General features: G+C 37.2%; 1 protein-coding gene and 1 non-coding gene across 2 annotated transcripts in view; both read right to left on the bottom strand.

Moving 5' to 3' along the window:
• Positions 1-5,511: 5,511 nt before the first annotated feature.
• The window catches only part of PUM1 (pumilio RNA binding family member 1), a 169,998-nt gene continuing 156,438 nt past the window's right edge, over positions 5,512-19,071 (bottom strand). Inside the window, 2 exon segments of the mRNA XM_074305535.1 lie at positions 5,512-7,258; positions 11,384-11,576. Of these exon segments, the coding sequence (XP_074161636.1) occupies positions 7,127-7,258; positions 11,384-11,576 (325 nt within the window). The 3' untranslated portion in view covers positions 5,512-7,126.
• On the bottom strand, positions 8,948-9,034 carry LOC141565236 (small nucleolar RNA SNORD103/SNORD85). The gene has a single exon (XR_012488914.1). It is a non-coding gene; the product is annotated as a small nucleolar RNA SNORD103/SNORD85 (small nucleolar RNA).

Below are 19,071 nucleotides of genomic sequence, written 5' to 3'. Positions count from 1 at the left end.
CACATCTCCACCAACTAGAAGACAAATGGACCATAAACTGGATCCAGTATTGAGCAGAAGGAGAATAGCATAGATTGCCTTAAGGAAATTCTAATGGATAGACATGTATATATGTCCACATAAATATATATAAAGCATGTTACATATATTATGTAATATATCATATATCCATGTGTATACACATATGTGTATTGTGTACAGATATATAAGTGCATAGTATGTATATGCATGTACATATCACATACTTTTCTTTAATATACACATATAACTTTTTTCAATATCTTCATTTCAAAATATAACTTTTCATTTCCTTCTTTATAATAGCAGAGAAAGATGTGCATAGTTTCTTCTCACTTCTGACACATACAACTCCATTTTTCAACAAATTTTTTCAGTGCCAACAGTTCCTATGTTTTGTCTTCCTTCATTACAATTCTTATAAACAGTTGACCAAAAGATCCTAGAGACATACTAGCAGATTAGAAACATCTCTTTTCTCACCCCTAAAATCCAATAAACTTCCATTGCAAAGCCAATATATTTATGTTTTTTGAACTTATGGGAAATATTCTATACTCAAAACCTCAAGTGCCCATAAAGAAATATTCCTCCTTGTGCCAACTGAAGTGAAAAAAACAAACAGCTTTAAAAGTCCTAGGAGTTCTGATCAGCATAATGGCCAATCAGGATTGCAGAAGAATAATGATAACACAGGCTACCTACCTCCTGAAGGCCTCAGTGCATAAGACTTTTTTTTTTTTTTGTTATGTCCAATGAAGAATTTTGTTTTTTACATGATGATATTTGTAACACAATTATTGTTTTTCTTTCATTCTCAGTTGGTATAAGAGAAAAGGACAGAAGGCAAATTTTTGCTGATTGAAAAAACTTTTAAAAATTTAAAAGCATATACATATTCTTTTTAGGTTTCAAGCTTTCTAGTGAAAATAGGTTTGTTATTTTGCCTTTTCTCCCCCCTTCCTTCTGTCTGAGTCTCTGGCTGTTTAATCTTCTCCCACTTTCCAAAATGAACAAAGAGGAGGCAAGAATTATTCCATTTAGCTAGTAGATACAAACAATAGGTCCTTATGGTTCCTTTTTAAAAAATGTTCATCATTGTAGTTTACCATCTAAAATGTTTGTTCCCTAAAAAGACTAGTTCAGTGAGGAGATGGTAGCCTGATACAAATTAAAAGTTAGTTAGTTTGACAATATGTGTTCTGCTGAATCATTTTTTCTACATTGAATTTCATAATAATTTTACCAGAGTGTGTGACATTGGATAAGGGGGAGAAAAGTGAAAATTTGTACTCAGTCTTTAGGAAGGATCCCTTTTCTGACACTTTTTTTATCACTGAGGCAGAAATGTTACAAGTTGTTGTATACGATTGGGAAGGAATATTATTGTGCTTGAAGAAATGATGAGCAGCTTTTTGTGGTGGCAAGGAATTAGAAATTGAATGGATGCTCATCAATGGAGAAATCTAAATAAGTTATGGTATATGAATGCAATGGAATATTATTGTTCTATGTGAAATGATGAGCAGGCTCATTTCAGAAAAGCTGGAAAGACTTACATGAACCAAGCGAAGTGACCAGAACCAGAAGAACATGGTACACAGCAATAACAAGATTATGTGATGATCAACTCTGATGCACTTGACTCTTCTCAACAATGTGGTGATTCAAGGCAATTCCGATAGACTTGGGACGGAAAATGCCAATCGCATCCATCCAGAGAGAGAACTATGGAGTCTAAATGCAGGTGGAAGCCTACTATTTCCACCTTTTTTTGTCTGCTTTTTCTTTCTCGTGGTTTTCCCCTTTTGTTCTAATTTTTCTTTTACAACATAATATGAAATACGTTAAAAATCATTGTATATCATTTGCTTACTGTCTTGGGGAAGAGAGGTAAGGGAGGGAGAAAGAAAAAATCTGGTACTCAAAATCTTACAAAAATAAATGTTGAAAACTATCTTTACATGTAATTGGAAACATAAAATACAGAGAAAAAATAATCTGGATCAGGATACTCTCAGAAAAACATGGAAAGACTTAGATGAACTGATGCAAACGGAACAGAACCAGGAGAACATTGTACATGGTAACAGCAATATTATATGATAGTCTACTATGAATAACTTAACTATTCTCAGCAATACATGATCCAAGACAATTCTGTAGGACTTTTGATGAAAGGTGCTCCAATTCCAGAGAAAAAACTGGAAGAGCTGGAATGCAGATCAAAGATACTTTTTCTTTACTTCATATTTCTTAAGATTATTTTTATTTTTATCTGTTTTCTTTCACAAAATGGTTTACATGGAAATGTGCTTTGCATGACTATACATGTATAACCTATGTTAATTTGCTTGCCCTCTCAATGAGGAGAGAAAGGAGGGAGAGAATTTGGAACTCAAAATTTGAAAAGAATGTTAAAAAATTGTTTTATATGTAATTGGGGAGGGGAGAAGAAAATATTAGATAAAAAATACTGAAGCCATTTGCTCCTTTCTCCTTTCCTCCTCATCTCATATCAAATAGCTTCTTCTACTATATCTTTTACCCATCACACAAAAAGTTGACCCTATTTCTTACCAAGACAAACCTCTCTATCTGCACCTTTTCCATTCTATCTCCTGTAGCAGATTTCTTCTTTGTCCCGTCTCCCTTTGTTCCCACTTGTTTTCTTTCTCCCTTTCTACTGGTTGCTTCCCTGCTGCCTCCTAAACCCCCTATTTCTCCCCTATCCTAAAATCAAAATAAACCAAAACAACCATCACTTACTTGATCCTTTCATCCTCACTCTTACCCCATACCTCTTGTGCCCAAACATCTTGAGAAAGCTGTCTACAATAGGTACCTCTCCTCTCAGGCTCTAAACTCCCTACAATCTGGCTTCTCACCTCATCGTTCAACTGAAACTACCACCAGAGTTTTGAATAATCTACTAATTGCCACATCCAAAGACCTTTGCTCAGTCCTCATTCACCTTTATCTCTTTAGCCTCTGACACTACTAGTCACCTTTTGTACCTTCTGGGGTTTTGTGACCTTGTTCTCTGCAGGTTCTCTTATCTGTCCTTTCTCAGTCTCTTTTATTGGTTCCTCATCCAAGTCAAGCCTTAGGGATGAACCACAGGCGTCCCCTAAAGGCTCCATTCCTCCTTCTATATGAATTAGCATCTCTAAGATAATGATTCCCAGATTTACATATACAGCCCTAGTTTTCTATTCCTTTATCAAATCTGGAACTGCCTATTGGACATCTCAAGCTGTATGTTCCATATCTTAAATTCAACATGTGTAAAACTGAACTTGCTCCCTTTTTCCCATTTCCAAACTTCCCTGTTATTGAAAGCAACACCATCTTCCCAATCCCTAAGATTCACAAATTGAGTCATCCTCAATCCTATCTTTCACTTACCATATTGTCAAAGCCTTCACATTTCACCTTTGCAACATCTCTTGAAAACAACCCTTGGTGGAAACTTTCATCATCTTATGCCAGGATAGTCTGCCAGTGAGTCTGCCTGCCCCAACTCTCTCGCACTCTAATTCAACTTCCATTCAACTGCCAAAATGATTTTTCTAAAGCACAGGTCCAAACAGGTCACTTCCCTCCTCCACAAATTCTAATGGTCCTTATTACATCACCCCTAGGATGAAATACAAAAGTTTAGTATTCAAAATCCTTCAGAACTGAGCTCCCTACCCCCTTTCCTAATCTTACATCTTATACCTCCAAACATACTCTGTGACTCAGTGGCTCTGACCTGCTTGCTATTCCTCAAATAGACACTCATCTCTCAGCTCTGGGCATTTTCCTTGACTGCCTTCACAGCCCAAATGCTCTCATTTCCACCTCAACTAAATACAGTTTATATGTATAAACTAAATAACCCCAACTAAAATCCCACTGTCTTTCTTGTCAACAGCCTTTGAAGATTAGGGCCTTCCCTCTTTTGATGACTTCAAATGGTACATTATTGTTTGCATGTTTGCATGTAGTCTCCTCCTTTAGATTGCAAGCTCCTAGAGAGCAGACTGGCTTTCACCTTTCTTTGTATCCCCAGTACTTCCCGGCACATCAGGCAGAGAGCAGGTACTTAAAAAATTCTTAACTTGGCTGACAGTCACTATCCCTCTCTTTAAAATATATTATAAAATTTTGCCAGGTGTCAAACTGAGCTTATGTTTTACAGACTTGATTCTCTTCCCTTTTATGCCCTGCCTAAGATAGTGCTTCTGTCCCAATGTCTTTCAGAGAGCATTATCACAGACTTGGCAATCATTCTGCCAGTCCCCTCCATACTGAAAGACACAGGTCATAGGATCAAAGACCTAGAGGAAGAAGGTATTTTAGAAGTCAAAAATCCAAACCTTAATTTTAAAAAAAGAGGAAATTAACTTAGACAAGATCACATGGGAAGCAATCCTGAATGGTACACTTGCATCTCCACAATGCATTTTTCTGTTCATCCTTTTAATTGTCCTTGAGTTTTCATTTCTGTGTTTTTTAAAAAAAAAGATTATTAGTGGATAAATTCCCTCTACGTCCACATCAGTCTTTTTAATTGGGCTCCCTCCTTCCTCTTTCTAAGAACCATGTCCAAAGTCACCAGTACTTCATACTTGATAACATCCCTTCTACGTAAGGTTCTCAAAAGAATTTTAGGCTAAGGGATCCTCACTACCCTTTTTGGGGAACCTCTTGAATGCTGCTCAGCCCAAATCATGAGTTCATATCAAGCTATTTCTGACTTGATTCTCCTATATTTAAATAAAAATTTTAAAATAGTAAAAACTATCCTCAGATGCTGTGGTCATTTCCCCCGATATTCCATTATTTGCATGGCCCATAAGTAGTTTCTTATTAGTGGTGAGAATCTGCTCGTGAGTAGAATTTCCCATTAGGGGAAAATGGATGGTACAGTGGACAAAGGGCTCTGGGGTCAGGAGGACCCGAGTTCAAATCAGCCTGACTTAACATTCACTAGCTAGGTGACCCTAAACAAGTCACTTAACCCTTGCCACGCCTCCTCCCCCTCAAAAGAATTTCCTCTGTTAGTTTCTTTGCCCATCTAAGGCCTGCTGCAGTCAGAAGTGAGAAGTCCCACCTTGGACACATGTTGGCTGTTACAACTGTAGGCAACTCTCTTAATCCCTACCCAGATTTCCTATAACAGTTATGCTGGTTAGTTTGGCCTGACCTCTATCCCCCATCCCTTTACCCCTCTAACTCTTTGTTATAAGGGACATTAGCCATGGGGGATAACTAAAGAACTCAAGGGGATGAACACAATTTCTGTTAATAAATTTAAGCCTAAAAAAAGGATTCCCTTTGCCCCCAATGTGGAGAGAACGCCTTGATTCTGTCCCTGAATCCCTCTATTTCTACACCCCATATATAAAGTCAGTTTTATTTCACCTGAGCCCCAGCTGGCAGGTGAGGTGGGTCCCAGTGCCCTGGAGGGGTCTCTACTAAGAGGGTTTAAAGAAAGCACAAACCCAGATTCCAAAGTTGTGTATTTTTCAAAATAAAGATCACACATTGTTTAGAGACAATCTACACAAGTTACAAAAAATAGTTGCCCAGGCATAAGCATACACAGGTTTGTTAATTATACACATATGGTTACAAGTGTGCTTGCAAAAAAGTTCATTGGAAATATACACAAGGCTCTGTAAATGTACACCGTGTAGTGTTACAATTCTATATTCAAACAAGGAAAATTGACAGTATGTTACATTCACTTACAAGTAGACAAAATGCAAAATACAGTTCATCTTCTGTACAAAAAGGGCGGGCTTCACACTTTACAAGGTGGAAGGGGCTCTGATTGGGGGGCAGGGCGGGGCTGAACCTTTGCACGTCCTTTTTACTGTCACAAAATAAGCAAAACATGTTACTCCTGGAAGATTAAAAAAACACTATTTTTTAACTGAGTCATTTTGTAGAACATTTAGAAAGGATCTCGCTACTGTTCCACGAGGTGACAAATAAAACCAAGCTTTTTTCTCTTTAAACATTAACTAGGCTGTATAAAGAACATTTCCTTCAAAAGAAAAAATTTACTTCTGGTTGAAATTACAATTTACAATATACAACACTATATGCTACGACCATAAAAGGTGTGAATATACATTGAAATGCACAGGTTTGCTAATTTTTTTGTCTTACCAAAAAACGGGTTTATGTTGATTCAAACTTCTCCACATTTACATTACAGAGGTTTACAAATGTACAATTGTACAATCAAAAGTATGTTCCACTACTAGGGTACATTATAGATACAGATTAGACATCAAAACAAGAAAATACTACAAATTTTTATATATGCAAAGTCTACACCAAGTATACACTATATATTTATAGAAGCAAGACCAAAGCAGAGTTGGATTTTTTTTTTCTCATGCTAAATAATCACATTTTGCCTTTGAACAGAATAAATCAAGTCGGCAGTAAACAAACACACCCACCCTGCTTTTAAAATGTCCTGGGTGTGCATTCATCCTTCCAAAAATCGACTAAGCTAAGTTCTTTAGCATATTCTACTCCCCCCAAAAAGCAATTTAAAAAGTTTCATAAACTTAAAATTCTCTTAAACTGAAGCTTTAGCAACTCTGAAACTTTTAATATTTATAAACAGCATTAAATGCAGGTTTTGTGCCATTTAACTAAAATGAGAACTTCTGAATTTTGACTAAAATTGGGGGGAAAAACAAGTATTTGCAAAATTTGCCAGTGAGGCAGATGAGTTAAAAACCTTTTTTTTCTTTTTTTTTTCTTTTTTTTTTTTTTTAAACCAACCACCCTGAAAGTTTCTGCACTTGGAATATAGATACAACAATGAACAAAATATGTGGCCTTCCATGTACATCGGTTACCTATGTACAAGTATCCTATACACCAGTAAAACAGCAGGGCAATTAGTCAATTAAAAAAAATAATTAGTACATGTTATGCATAATAAAATTAAAGAAATTTACAAAGGCTTTTTAGTTGATTTTCTCTGTAATAGGTGAGCAACCATTAACCCTTTTCTAACTGTATATTGGAGTATTTCCGGTTGCTGGTTGGATTTTGCCTGTTGGCCACTGAGTTTTTTCAAGAATTCATTGCTTCAAATTATACCATTGGGTGGTCCGCAAATTGGCCCCAAGTCCACCCCATTCTTCATATAGTATTTTTCCAGCTTTGCCAGAATGTGTTTGCCATAGGTGTACTTGCGTAAAGTAGCAATGTGAGGCCGGATCTGGGGAAAGAAAAACAGTTTGTGAATGGAAAGGCTGCCGCAAAACTGTGACGACACAACCAGAGAATCACAGTGAATAGTGAAACTGGAAAGGGACTTTCAGCCAATTCCTATTAGGGAGAAAAATCAGAGCCTTAGTACTCAAGACTCTGCAGGGCTACTTCCCAATCACCACAGCTGTCCCAAGGCAGACGCAAACATTCAGACAGAGAGAGACTAGAGTTTCAACTGCACTCTGGATGAGGTAATAAACTTAAGTCTTCATTAGGCGATTCTCACTCTAAGAAATGAATGGAAACAAGGATACAAGAACAAAAATGAAAGCCGGTTCCGACCCCCTTCCTCCACTTAAATCATATATAAAGAAAAACACAATATACAGAAAGCAAAAAGAAAGAGGCCAAGGAAGGGAATCAGGAACTGTTAGGACAACAGGAACAAGTTTCAAGTGGGAAGTCAGGGATTCTAAAAGATGAAGGATGGGGAAGAGGGGAGGGAGAAGGAGTAGAGAGAAAGAGAGAGAGAAGGCAGGGGAGATAAAGGGGGTTTATCTTCATCAAAGATGAGGGAACAAACTGTGACAAGGTCAGCATTGGCCAGTTGAGTGCATGAATAGCAGAAATGTGACTAAGTGTGGAACCAGACTTGTGCTGCGGGGACATCCTGCAGCCCAGCTAAAGGGGGATACATGAGGCTGGGAGACCATTGAGAAGCTACTGCAATAGTCCAGATTAGAAATGAGAGGATTGAATGAACTATGCACAAAGATGTGCACAAGAAACACTTGGAGGGATACAAAAGAAATTCCACTGTTGTTCAACCATTTCCATCATGTCCGACTCTTCATGACCTCATTTGGGACTTGAAACCCAATTGGATAATGGGAAATGAAGTAGAATCAAGAGTCAGGAATGATTCCAAGACTGTGAACCTAGGTGATTTGGGAGGAAAATGGTGTTTTTGACAGAAATTGGAAGACAATTGGGTTTTTAGGGAGATAAGAAACATGATTTGGATATGATGAATTTGCCAAACTTCTGGAACACACCTGGGAGCAATATCCAAAAAGCTGCTGTTAATATAAGCTTAGTAGACTATGAGGATTCACAGCAAATAAAAAAGACAGAGAGATAACTGAAGATAATGAGCCTGCCTTTGTGACACCTCCCATGTGCTGCAGGAGAAACTATTCTGATTCCACTGACCTATCCTACATGGCCCATCTTCCTTGGAATGCTTTCACTATGAAGACATATGCAAAGAAAAAAGAAAATAATTCCAGGTTACCCCTAGGTTCCTGGGAGCATCCTCAGCTCTCTTTCCCTTATGAAAATGGCAACTGGAAAGTTCCAATCTGTATCATCTTTTGAATGGGCTGCTCCCAAACCCAGACTCACATCCATCCTACGTTCAGATCCTTAGAAGAATCAGGTTTGTTGTGGAGTACGAAAACACACATTTGGAAACATATGTTTAATGGAGCAGAGAGTAGGGAACAGGGCTGTAACGGAATCTTCTGTCAAATGAAGCACAGGAGTATAGGGACAATGGTAATAAGACAGTTCTCCCCTATTTGCCTTGCACTGGGAATCATGCAGAAGCTCACTTGGGGGGCTCTCAGAAATTCTGGCTCTTGTCTTGGCTCCCCAAGTTTCCAAGCCTTTTTCTGAAGAAGTTCCCATCTAAATGTCTGGCTCAGCACTTCTGAGTACATAGTAAAGGTTCTCATTACCGAACTGTGTTCTCAGTGAGGGCAAGAGTGTCATCACTGCCAGACTCAGGGAAACAGCAAGTCAGAAGCAGGGCCTCGGATGACAATGTCAAGTCCTCTGCCCCTGCCTTGGCCTAACATGTTGGGTTTGGAGCCAGGAAACCAGGACCCCAGTGTCACCTGCCCCTTAGGACTGGCGTTATCTTTGAAAAGTCATTCAAATTCTCAGGGTCCATTCCAACTTTTAAACAGATGATTCTATACAATATAAACCATTTTCACTCCTCTGCCACATTAAGCTAGGGGTCATCTCACTTTCCCCTTTGACTTTCCAAGGGCTAGTTTCCAATAGTAATTCTTAGTCAGGGTATTAGTAATCAATCAGCTGACTACACCACAGTGTCAAAAACAATGAAAATAGCCTCTGAAAGTGTTGAAACTTTGACTTTTAATGTACGCAGCATTCTATTCTATCTCCAAATCCCCTGGTTTCCTGACATGTCCCATCAAAGAAAAGAGAACAGCAAGAAAAAGTATTTCCTACAATGTGTACCATTCTTTGCTTTTGTCTTTACTTCCCTTCCAGAGTGACTGTCCCTTCCTCAGTGCTCTCTCCCTATCTCTGCACACCAGTCTCAGGAGAAGGAACAGGATACAATGGGGATCTGGAATATTAGGGACAAGGAACACCAAGGCACATTCAGAGAGGCCTGAACTGAGTGAAAGCACCTGAGAGAAAAGAAGGGAAGAATGAGAGGGAAGGGGAGGGATCTCAGCACCATTTCTCCTAAGGTGCTGTCATCTTCAGCGTTCATATCAGTAATGGTTTTTCAGCTCTCACTTCATGCATTCACACTTCACAGGGAAGAGAAATAGGGTATGGGCCTGACAAGCCAGAGGCAGCAGTAGCTTGAGAAAGAAAGTCACTAGGAACACTGATCAAGTCAAACCATAATGATAGTCTAACACTGACGTTTTTTACTTTCTTCCATATTAATGCTGAACCCTTAATCCCCATCCACTACTCACTGTGAACAGTGCCTCTCTAAGTGTTCTTTACAGTGAGTGGGGCCGGCCTTTCTGCTGGTCAAGAAAACATGACTAGGCTTGGGCAAGCATCATTTCAGGAAACTCACAAAGTGCTCTTGTTCCCCCAAATCTCTTCCAACAGCTCTGTGATGATTTAAATTTCAAAAGTCAGAGAGCCATTTCCTTAGCTTCATTAAGGTTTGGTTCCTTCTCAGAATGCAAATAACTCTCGGAGATTTTATACATTGAGTTTAATCAGCCAGAAACCCCTGGGTATGAATGAAATGATCAAATTCTTTCCTGTAAACACAGTGATTTTGATTGTTTATTTGAGGAGATGGAGTCTGTGCTTTGTTTCATCAGAAGCCTTGGCGGCAAAAAATGAGACCTCTAGAATAGGGAGGCAATGAACTATAGGAGAAAAAGTACTGAAAGTATGAGTCAAATGGGCCCAGGCCGGCATTTATGGTACCAAACCTAAGTAGAGTGCCAAGAACATTTGAGGAGCTTAATAAACATTTACTAATTATATGACCTTTGGCAAATTACAATACCATCAAAGCTTCAGTTTGCTCCTCTGTCAAAGAAGGGGCTTGAACTAGACAGTCTCTGATGTCTCCTTCAGCTTCACAGCTAGATGTTTAGGAGCTTAGATCCCAGAGTCTTAAACTATGGGTCCCAACTGCATATGGGGGTCTTGCATCTGAATGTGGGGTAGGGAGGTTTCATGAAATAGGTTTATTATCAATAAATGTTTGATTTGTACAACTACCTCATAAATCTATGGACCTGAGGTCATGTAAAAATTTACTGGGCAAAAACAGGTTATGAGTGGAAAAAAAAGAAGCCCTGACCTAAATAATAACAAGAGCAACAACATAAGTGAAAACAATGATAGATGGTACTTTAAGAGTCGCAAAACACTTTCCATGTGTTTCCTCACTTGACCCTTCTAAAAACCATGGGAGGTGGATATTAACATTATCACCATTGATAACTGAGGCAGACTGAAGTAAAGTGCTTGCCCAGGATCGCATAGACACATAGCTGTGGCTGGATTTGAACTGAGGATTTCCTGACTTGAGTGAGGGTTGGATGCTCCATCCACTTAGAAGGTATCATCTAGTCTGAAGGACAGAGATGAAGGGATAACTATCCACAGACACAAAGTAATGAGTAGTGAGTTCAGAAAGGAGGCCAGTTTCCTGACTCTCAGTCTAGTGATACCACAGATTTTGGAACTCTGCCTTTCAATGAAAATCTAGTCACCCACATCCAGGTGTTAAATCTGAACCTTCACAATACTGAAATGTTGTGTTTAAGGGCAGAATTGCTACAAGTGGTCTCCCCCGGACTTCCATGAGCATTAAGGGGCAATGATATACCTTATGCATGACAATCTTCCGCTGAGCTGGCTCGGCCACGTCGATCATTTTCTGGACCACATAGTTGGCGTATTGATCTTTCATCATGGTGTATAAGGCACTGTGAGGGCCATCATTCATGGTGCACACCTCATCAATCAGCATGGCACGCTCCGTGCGAGATGCATGAGTAACACATTTTTCTACAACGTTGCTGTTAAAACACAAAATAATAAAAAGGTCTGAAAACAAAGACATGTAGTTAATAGTCACGGGGGCGGCTACCTGAATCTAGCCCAATGCCTGTATTTTCAACAACAGAAACAAAACTAAAAACACTGGCCCTCAGTAAGTCCAGTTAATTATGGCATCATGGCTTCAGAGAACAATCATAAAAGAGTCACTTAAAGAGTGACTGGAAGCGTCTTTAAGAAATCATCTAGTCAAATCCTTCTAAGTTTCTCAATAGTTGACTCATCTAACAAAGTACCACAGCTAATTAATAGTAGAGACAGAACTAGGTCCCAGGGTTCCAACACACAATCTGTGCCTCTCACCAGGCTACCCAACCCAAGAACTTAATGGACAAATGGAAAGATGGCCTGTTAGTCACTTTCTCTGAATCACTTCAACTCCTCCCCAAAAGAATTACATGTAAAACATAGATATGTACAAAGTGCTTTACAGATATCTAATTTTATTCAACAACTCTTGGGGTAGGTACTATTATCATACCCATTTTACGTTGAGGAGACCGAGGCAGGCCAATGTAAATTACTTATCCCAGGTCACAGAGCCAGTCAACATCTGAGACCAGATTTGAATTCAGATCTTCCTAACTGAAGGCTTAATTCTCTGCCCACTGTGGTGCCACTCAGATGTCTCTACCTTTGATACACTAAAACAGAAAACTACAAATGCTCACTTGGCTCACCATAGGCATGAGTACTAGCAAAGCTTCAAGCTTGGGAAGGACCTGACCTTATAGTCATATCCTCCCCAATGGAGTGAAATAAAGAACAAGGAGAAGCTGGTTATTTTTACCTTTGGTTTTCCCCATGTTTAGCTTAGGGCCTGGAAGACTGGCAGAATAACTTAAAATGAGCTTCTACAAGAGGCCTTTCACTTTCCCTTTTTTCCCCCACCAATTTACACTCAGTAATCTTGTTTGCCTGCCACTTTCCCCACTGTGCTCCCTGAGAACACAGTATAAGAGCTTAATTAATGCTTGTTGTTCATAAGCACACCTCACACCACAAGAAATCTCAGATCCTAAGTGTGTCCAGGCCCATTGAGAAAAAAAAGGCAGCAAAGGAAGAGGTCAGGGTGTCAGTGTTTATATCTAATCTGAAGAGAAGAAAATAAAGGTCAGCTTTCCCCTTCCCATCAAGACTCTCAAAGACCTGAGCAAGTGATCCCATAGCCATCAATCTAGGAGACTGAGGTCACCAGCCACCTTAAAGTCTGGCTTCAGAAATCTACTCATTGGGGGAAAAGGGATAAAGGTAGGAAATGAAGGGAGAACAACATTCCCCTCCCTCAAAAGAATGAACTAGGAAAAAAAGTACTTGATTAAAGCCCAACAGATAACCATATAAATCAACCAAGGAGGATCCTAAAATCAGAAGGGGAGAAAAAAACAAAGTAAAACCTCAAAGATAGCACAAAAGGGAAGAAAAGCAACCCAAAGCCCAATTAAAAACACAAACATGTGCATCGGTGTGTACCCGAAAGCATGGAACAAGAAACTCAACAATGGTTCAAAAGAGAAATTTAATCCGTAAAAAATAAACTAGAATAGTAGGTAGGTGAGATATTAAAATTCAAAACAAAATTTTGAAAAGCAATTTGCAGATGACAAGAAATTACATACACAACAGAGAACCACCTCTCCAAAGAAGCAAAATTTAACAGATTTGGAAAACAAAAATACAGAGGAGGAGAAAAAGTGGGCAAAAGAGAAACCATGTGTCAACATTAAAAACAACACCAACACTAAACACATGAATTTTATACAAACCCAAAGGGCCTGACTTGAAAGACAGAATACACAGCAGTAACTTCAGGGTCATAGCTCTGCCAGAAAGAAGAGAGCAAATGAAAAAACCCTGTAGATCACAATGAAAGATATAATACAAGAAAATTATAAAAACGATCTGAATAAGACAACAAAGTCATGAACAAGAATACCCAAACCCACTATTAGTAAAACTCTGAACTTCAAATGTCAAGGCAGAGTGGAATTTAATGATGTCAATGATGAGCAAAAAAGAAAAAAAAAAAAAAATTAGCAAGCTGTCAGAAGATCTTGGATTATGAATAAAGTATGTGGAAATAACAAAAGCTCACTGCACAAATACAAAGAAATCACAGAAGAAAAATGGAACACATTGTAAACAGCAACCCCAAATGCTATTTTCAAACATAATTCAAAAATAATAAAGAAGTAAGACGCCAGAGGCAGGCAGAATATTCAACTCAGAAACAGTCTCAACAACCAGTGTCTTTATATAGGACTGGAATTACAAAGGGAGGATGGTATCAGATATAAGAAAAGGGGAAGATGATGGCAGAGAGAAGAATTAATGGTAATACCCTCCAAGTAAATCCATAACTGAACAGAAGGTTAATGTTGCACTGATGACCAGAGGCAATGAAAGGAAGAATCACATTGTATATGTATTAGGGGAAATGGGAGACAAGGACTTTATGATAGGTTTGGTCTGGAGAAGACTAAACATTGGGAAGCACCTAATTTGTGAGAGAACTGTGATACATTAGTAGTAATTATTTTGTAAGGGAAAGGATATGCAAGTTCTTATTAAGGAGCTTTCTAAAAGCATTACAAAACAAAACAAAAAAAAAAAAAAAAAAAAAAGGAAGATGAAGCAAATCCATAAAAAAAAAATTTTGTTTAGAAGAAGGATCTCAAGCCTGAAACCTCATAGAGGAACAGTCCCCAAATTAGAAAACAAAATTCAGAATAGACTAGTGAAGAGAAATATGCTCAGTAAAAGACAATAAACTTGAGAAGTTGGGAGATGGCCGCCATTTAGAAAAAACTTAATCACAAAACTGACTGCAGAACAAGAAGAACTAAAGTAAGAAGAGAAATATAGATAAATGAATAAAAGAAAAAGAAATGAATAATGTAGATAGAACCTAAGAACTACAGAAAGGTCAGGAAATGGGAGGGTAAGAAAGTGCTTCTGGGAATCAGAAGAGTTTAAGCAAAATTAATTCTAGGGACAAAGCCTAGATTTAAGAGGATTTTAGTAGAAGCAGTATTAAAGAAACAAATAGAAGAAAACACTACCTTAGTTTATCATTAACTTTAAATGTGAATCGACAAAACATTTCAATTTTTTAAAAAATCACAGAGTGTATTAGAAAATTCAATAATTTGTTGGCTATAATATATACACATATTTTTTGTCTATCTGTCTCTCTATGTCTATGTATTGCAGAATGAAAATAAAGGTGCAATTATATATGCAATGCAAAATAAAGGTATATTATATATCAGGTAAATTGAAAAAAGCAAGTGCTACAAAAATATGTGAATAAAGCAAAAATAAAAATATTAATAAAGATCAACAGGAAAATGATGCATAAAAACCCACAGATAACAAGCCAATCATTATTAATATATATATATATATATATATATATATATATATATATATATATATATGCGCACCAAATGAAGTAGTACCTGAAGTCATAAGGAGAAATTAACTAAACAGCAAAAGATAGCAATGATGAAAGAAGTCTTTAACGTTGTCTAAGAGCTAAACAATATTAACTAAGAGATCAACTAAAAAGGAAATAGCAAAGTGAACCAAATTCGTGGAGAATGGTGAGATGAAAGCTTTAAAGTGGTTTCAGAAAGGACATTAAAAATATAGACATCCCTCATTACCAGAGTACCTTTTCAAAAAAACAGACCACACCACAAAGAAAACTATAAAGTAATATAAAAGTAAAAATACATCCCTTACAGATCATTGCCACTTTGTTGCCAACTTTTCCTATTATAAAAAGGTACTGCTTTAAGAATTTGAAAATATTGAAAATGTACTCACACTAGAGTAAGGTGTCTATTTTTTTAGTGTTTTAGTTTTTAGCTGGTAGAGGCACACAATCAATGTATCCATCAGTTTTACTATCTTTTAGGTAAACCACCAAGTCTTCAGTAACTAAATCTGACTAATGGAATAGGGTTCAGCAGCATCTTTTCTTGCTTAAACCTAGATCTGGGACAGAACTGGGCTCAGAACAAGGAGACAACAATTAGAGTCTCCCCTAGATCAGACAACTCTAGGAACATATAAAGCTTGCGGTTCTCCCCAGTCCCCACAACACTGAATACCCCAAGAAAGCAGCAAAACCAGCTCAGACTTTAATCTCCAGAAGTGCTGCAGAGCTCAGTCCTAACAACAGAGATGAAGTCTACAAATAAGCTAAAATAAGAAAACCCCCAAACTCCACCATAATAAGCCATTATGGGGGCAGGAGTGCTCAAGACACAAAAACAGGAGAAAAAAATGTCACCAAAACATCTATAAGCAATAAGACTTAGAAATAAATTCAACTAGAATTCCTAAAGTTGGTGAAAATTATATAAACAGGACATGAGAAGATATTTAAACATGTACTTAAATATGATACACATACTAGGAAACAGAAATACCTTTATTCAACAAGGAAACAGGAGGGAGAGGGTAAAAGGTAAGGGGAATTAAAGAGAAAGAGAGCACAGATTAAGGAAGCAAGCATTATATAGTACTTACTATGTGTCAGGCAGCATGCTAAGCACTTTACAAACATTATTTAATTTTATACTTGCAACAAAATGGTTAGATAAAGTAGATTAAGGAAGAGATTAGTTCTAAGCAAAACAAATTCTAACTAAGGATGCATAAAAATATTTACCTATGAATGTCTTTTTTTTAATGGCAAAGAAAAGACACTTAAGAGACTGCACATAAATTAGAGAATGGTTGAACAAGTGAAAGCATTAATATGTGATGAAATTCTATTGTGCTATAAAAAAATGGAAGAACCTGAAAGAACCCACATGAACTGATGCAGAGTGAAGTAAATAGAATGAAGAGAGCAATTTATACAAAGACAATAATATGGTAATGACAATGACTTCAAAGCATCTATAAAAATACCTCAGAAAAACAAAGCTTGGACACAAATGCAGTGAGAATTCCTAAAAAAAAATGAAGCAAGAGTTGTCTGTTTGGTTTTTTTTAATGTTTTTATAAACAAAATGAGAGAGGGAAAACAAATTGGAAAATAAACGAGAACTCCTAAAGAAATGAAAAGGGAATAGCTTGGAACAAGTGGTACAAAACTTTGCCTAAGCAACAAACTCTACGAAAATTCAAACGTACCAAATAGAAGTCAGTGACTCCATGAGGCAACAAGAAATATTAAAACAGTCAAAAGGCTTAAACACACACACACACACACACACACACACACACACACACACACACACACACAGAATGACCCAGAAAACAGAGCAAATTAGAACCAACTTATGAATCATTAAACTATCTAAACACTGTGATCAAAAATAAAGTTTAGATGTTCTATTTCAAGAAATCTTAAGAGTAAATACCTCTGAATTCTTTGAACTAGGAGGCAAAATAAAAACAGGAAAAATTCATCAGGCACCTCCTAAAAGAAGTCATGATGAAAATTCCCAGGAACATCATAGCCAAAATTCAGAGCTTTTAGATCAAAGAAAAAATAAAGCAAGCAGCAAGAAAGAATTCAAGTAATAAGGAGCCAAAGTCAAGTCTACATAAAATTTACTATTCACTCTTAAGGAGTGGAGAAATTGGAATATGATATTCCAGATGGCAAAGGCTATGGGGCTTATGATCAAGAAGAATATCTTACAGATAAAAACTGAGTATAATGCTATAGTGGCAAAAATAGGTCTTTAATAAAGAAGTTTCAAGCATTCCTGATAAAAACTACTCAAGCTGTAGAAAAAATCTGAAATACAAACACAGGAGTCAAGAGAAACACAAAAAGATAAACATGAATAAACAACAATAAAGGACTAAGTAAGGATAAACTGCTTACATTCAAATATGAGGAGATGAAACATGTGTCCCTTCTTAACCCTATCATCATCAGGGGTCATAGAGGGATTCCAATTAGACAAGGTCTGGGAGTGGTTCTGTTATGTCTTGATGATCTTAAGAAAAGAATGGAAAGAGGGGAAGAGGAATGGGGAGAAGGGTAGAAAGGAAGGGAGGAAGGAAGGAAGGTTAGGGAAAATCTAACACATAAGCACATAATCAGGATGTACAAATAGACATCTATACAAACAAGGAAGGAGGGAAAGTGACTGATGTTTGAATTTTTATCTGAACTGGTTAAAAGAAGGAGACACACACACACACACACACACACACACACACACACACACACACACACACACACACACACACACACACACATACATACACCACTCACCAGGGAAACAGGAGAGAAAGGGAAGAAGGTATTAGAAGGAATTAGAGGAAAGGAGGATTAAGGGCAGAATCATTCCCAAGCAAAACAGGCTTCACAGATATGTATACATGAATTAAAATACTACTGTGCTGAACTCTTACTAGCATAATGGTAACCAGGGTTTCAGAGGACTAAAGCTGAAACTTGAGCAGCTGGGAGATTCAATGGATTTAGCATAGGTCTGCAATTAGGAAGACTCCTCTTCCTGAGTCCAAATCCAGACTTACATATTTACTAGATGTGTGACCCCAGTCAATTAAACCCTTTGACTCAGTTTCTTCATCTGTAAAATGATCTAGAGGACATGGCAAACCATTCCAGTATGTTAAGTAAATTCCAAATGGGTCAGAAATGACTACAAAATAAATGAACAAAAATGATCAAACCTGCTACCCAATCTCCTGATAAGAGGTAAAGGACTCAGAATGCAGAACCAGACAAAACTCTTTGGACAACCAGTGTTGAGATCTGTTTTGATTGACTCTCGTCAATACATCTTGTGTAATGAATTGTGAAGGGTAAGAAGACAGATCATAACTAAACAAAATTAAAGTTGGAGGGGTTGCAGATAGAGGTGCAATGACACATTGTTGCATGAAATGGAATTATTTCAACAATCTGGAATATCATTTGGATTAATGTTAAAAAAAAAAAAAAAACCACTGAAAGTTACAACCTTTAGGATAATGCTTTTTATTTTTAAAAGCACAAAATACTTCAAGCAACATTTTTGTAGTAGAAATCTCAGGTAAGATAATTGTTAGTGAATGTAATAGAATATTATTTATAATAAGAAACAATGAATATAATAAATGCAGAGAAGCATGGGAATACTTAAAAGATTTGAAAAATTCCATTTAAAAACCACAAAAAGCCATGGAAACAACAAAGTCTATATTGTGTATAGACATATACGATGTCTATAATTGTAAAGATGGAAAGAACAACAAAATAAATGAAAATGAATTAAAGGGCTCTGTTGAAGCTGGCTTCTACAAATTCAAGAAATGACCATATTTTTGATGTGAACATTAACACCTCAGTAACCAGCAAATACTATAAAGCAGGCTTTGTTGACTGTCTAAACTTTAAAACATGATGAAGAAAATTAATAATATAGGTTAGTTTTTTAGGAGGGAGTTAGTTGTTAAAACATTCATCAGCAT

The sequence above is a fragment of the Sminthopsis crassicaudata genome, chromosome 3 (genome assembly GCF_048593235.1).
Source record: "Sminthopsis crassicaudata isolate SCR6 chromosome 3, ASM4859323v1, whole genome shotgun sequence".
NCBI lineage: Eukaryota > Metazoa > Chordata > Mammalia > Dasyuromorphia > Dasyuridae > Sminthopsis > Sminthopsis crassicaudata.
Note: the sequence above shows the minus strand (reverse complement) of the source record. Positions and strands in the feature narration are given on the sequence as shown.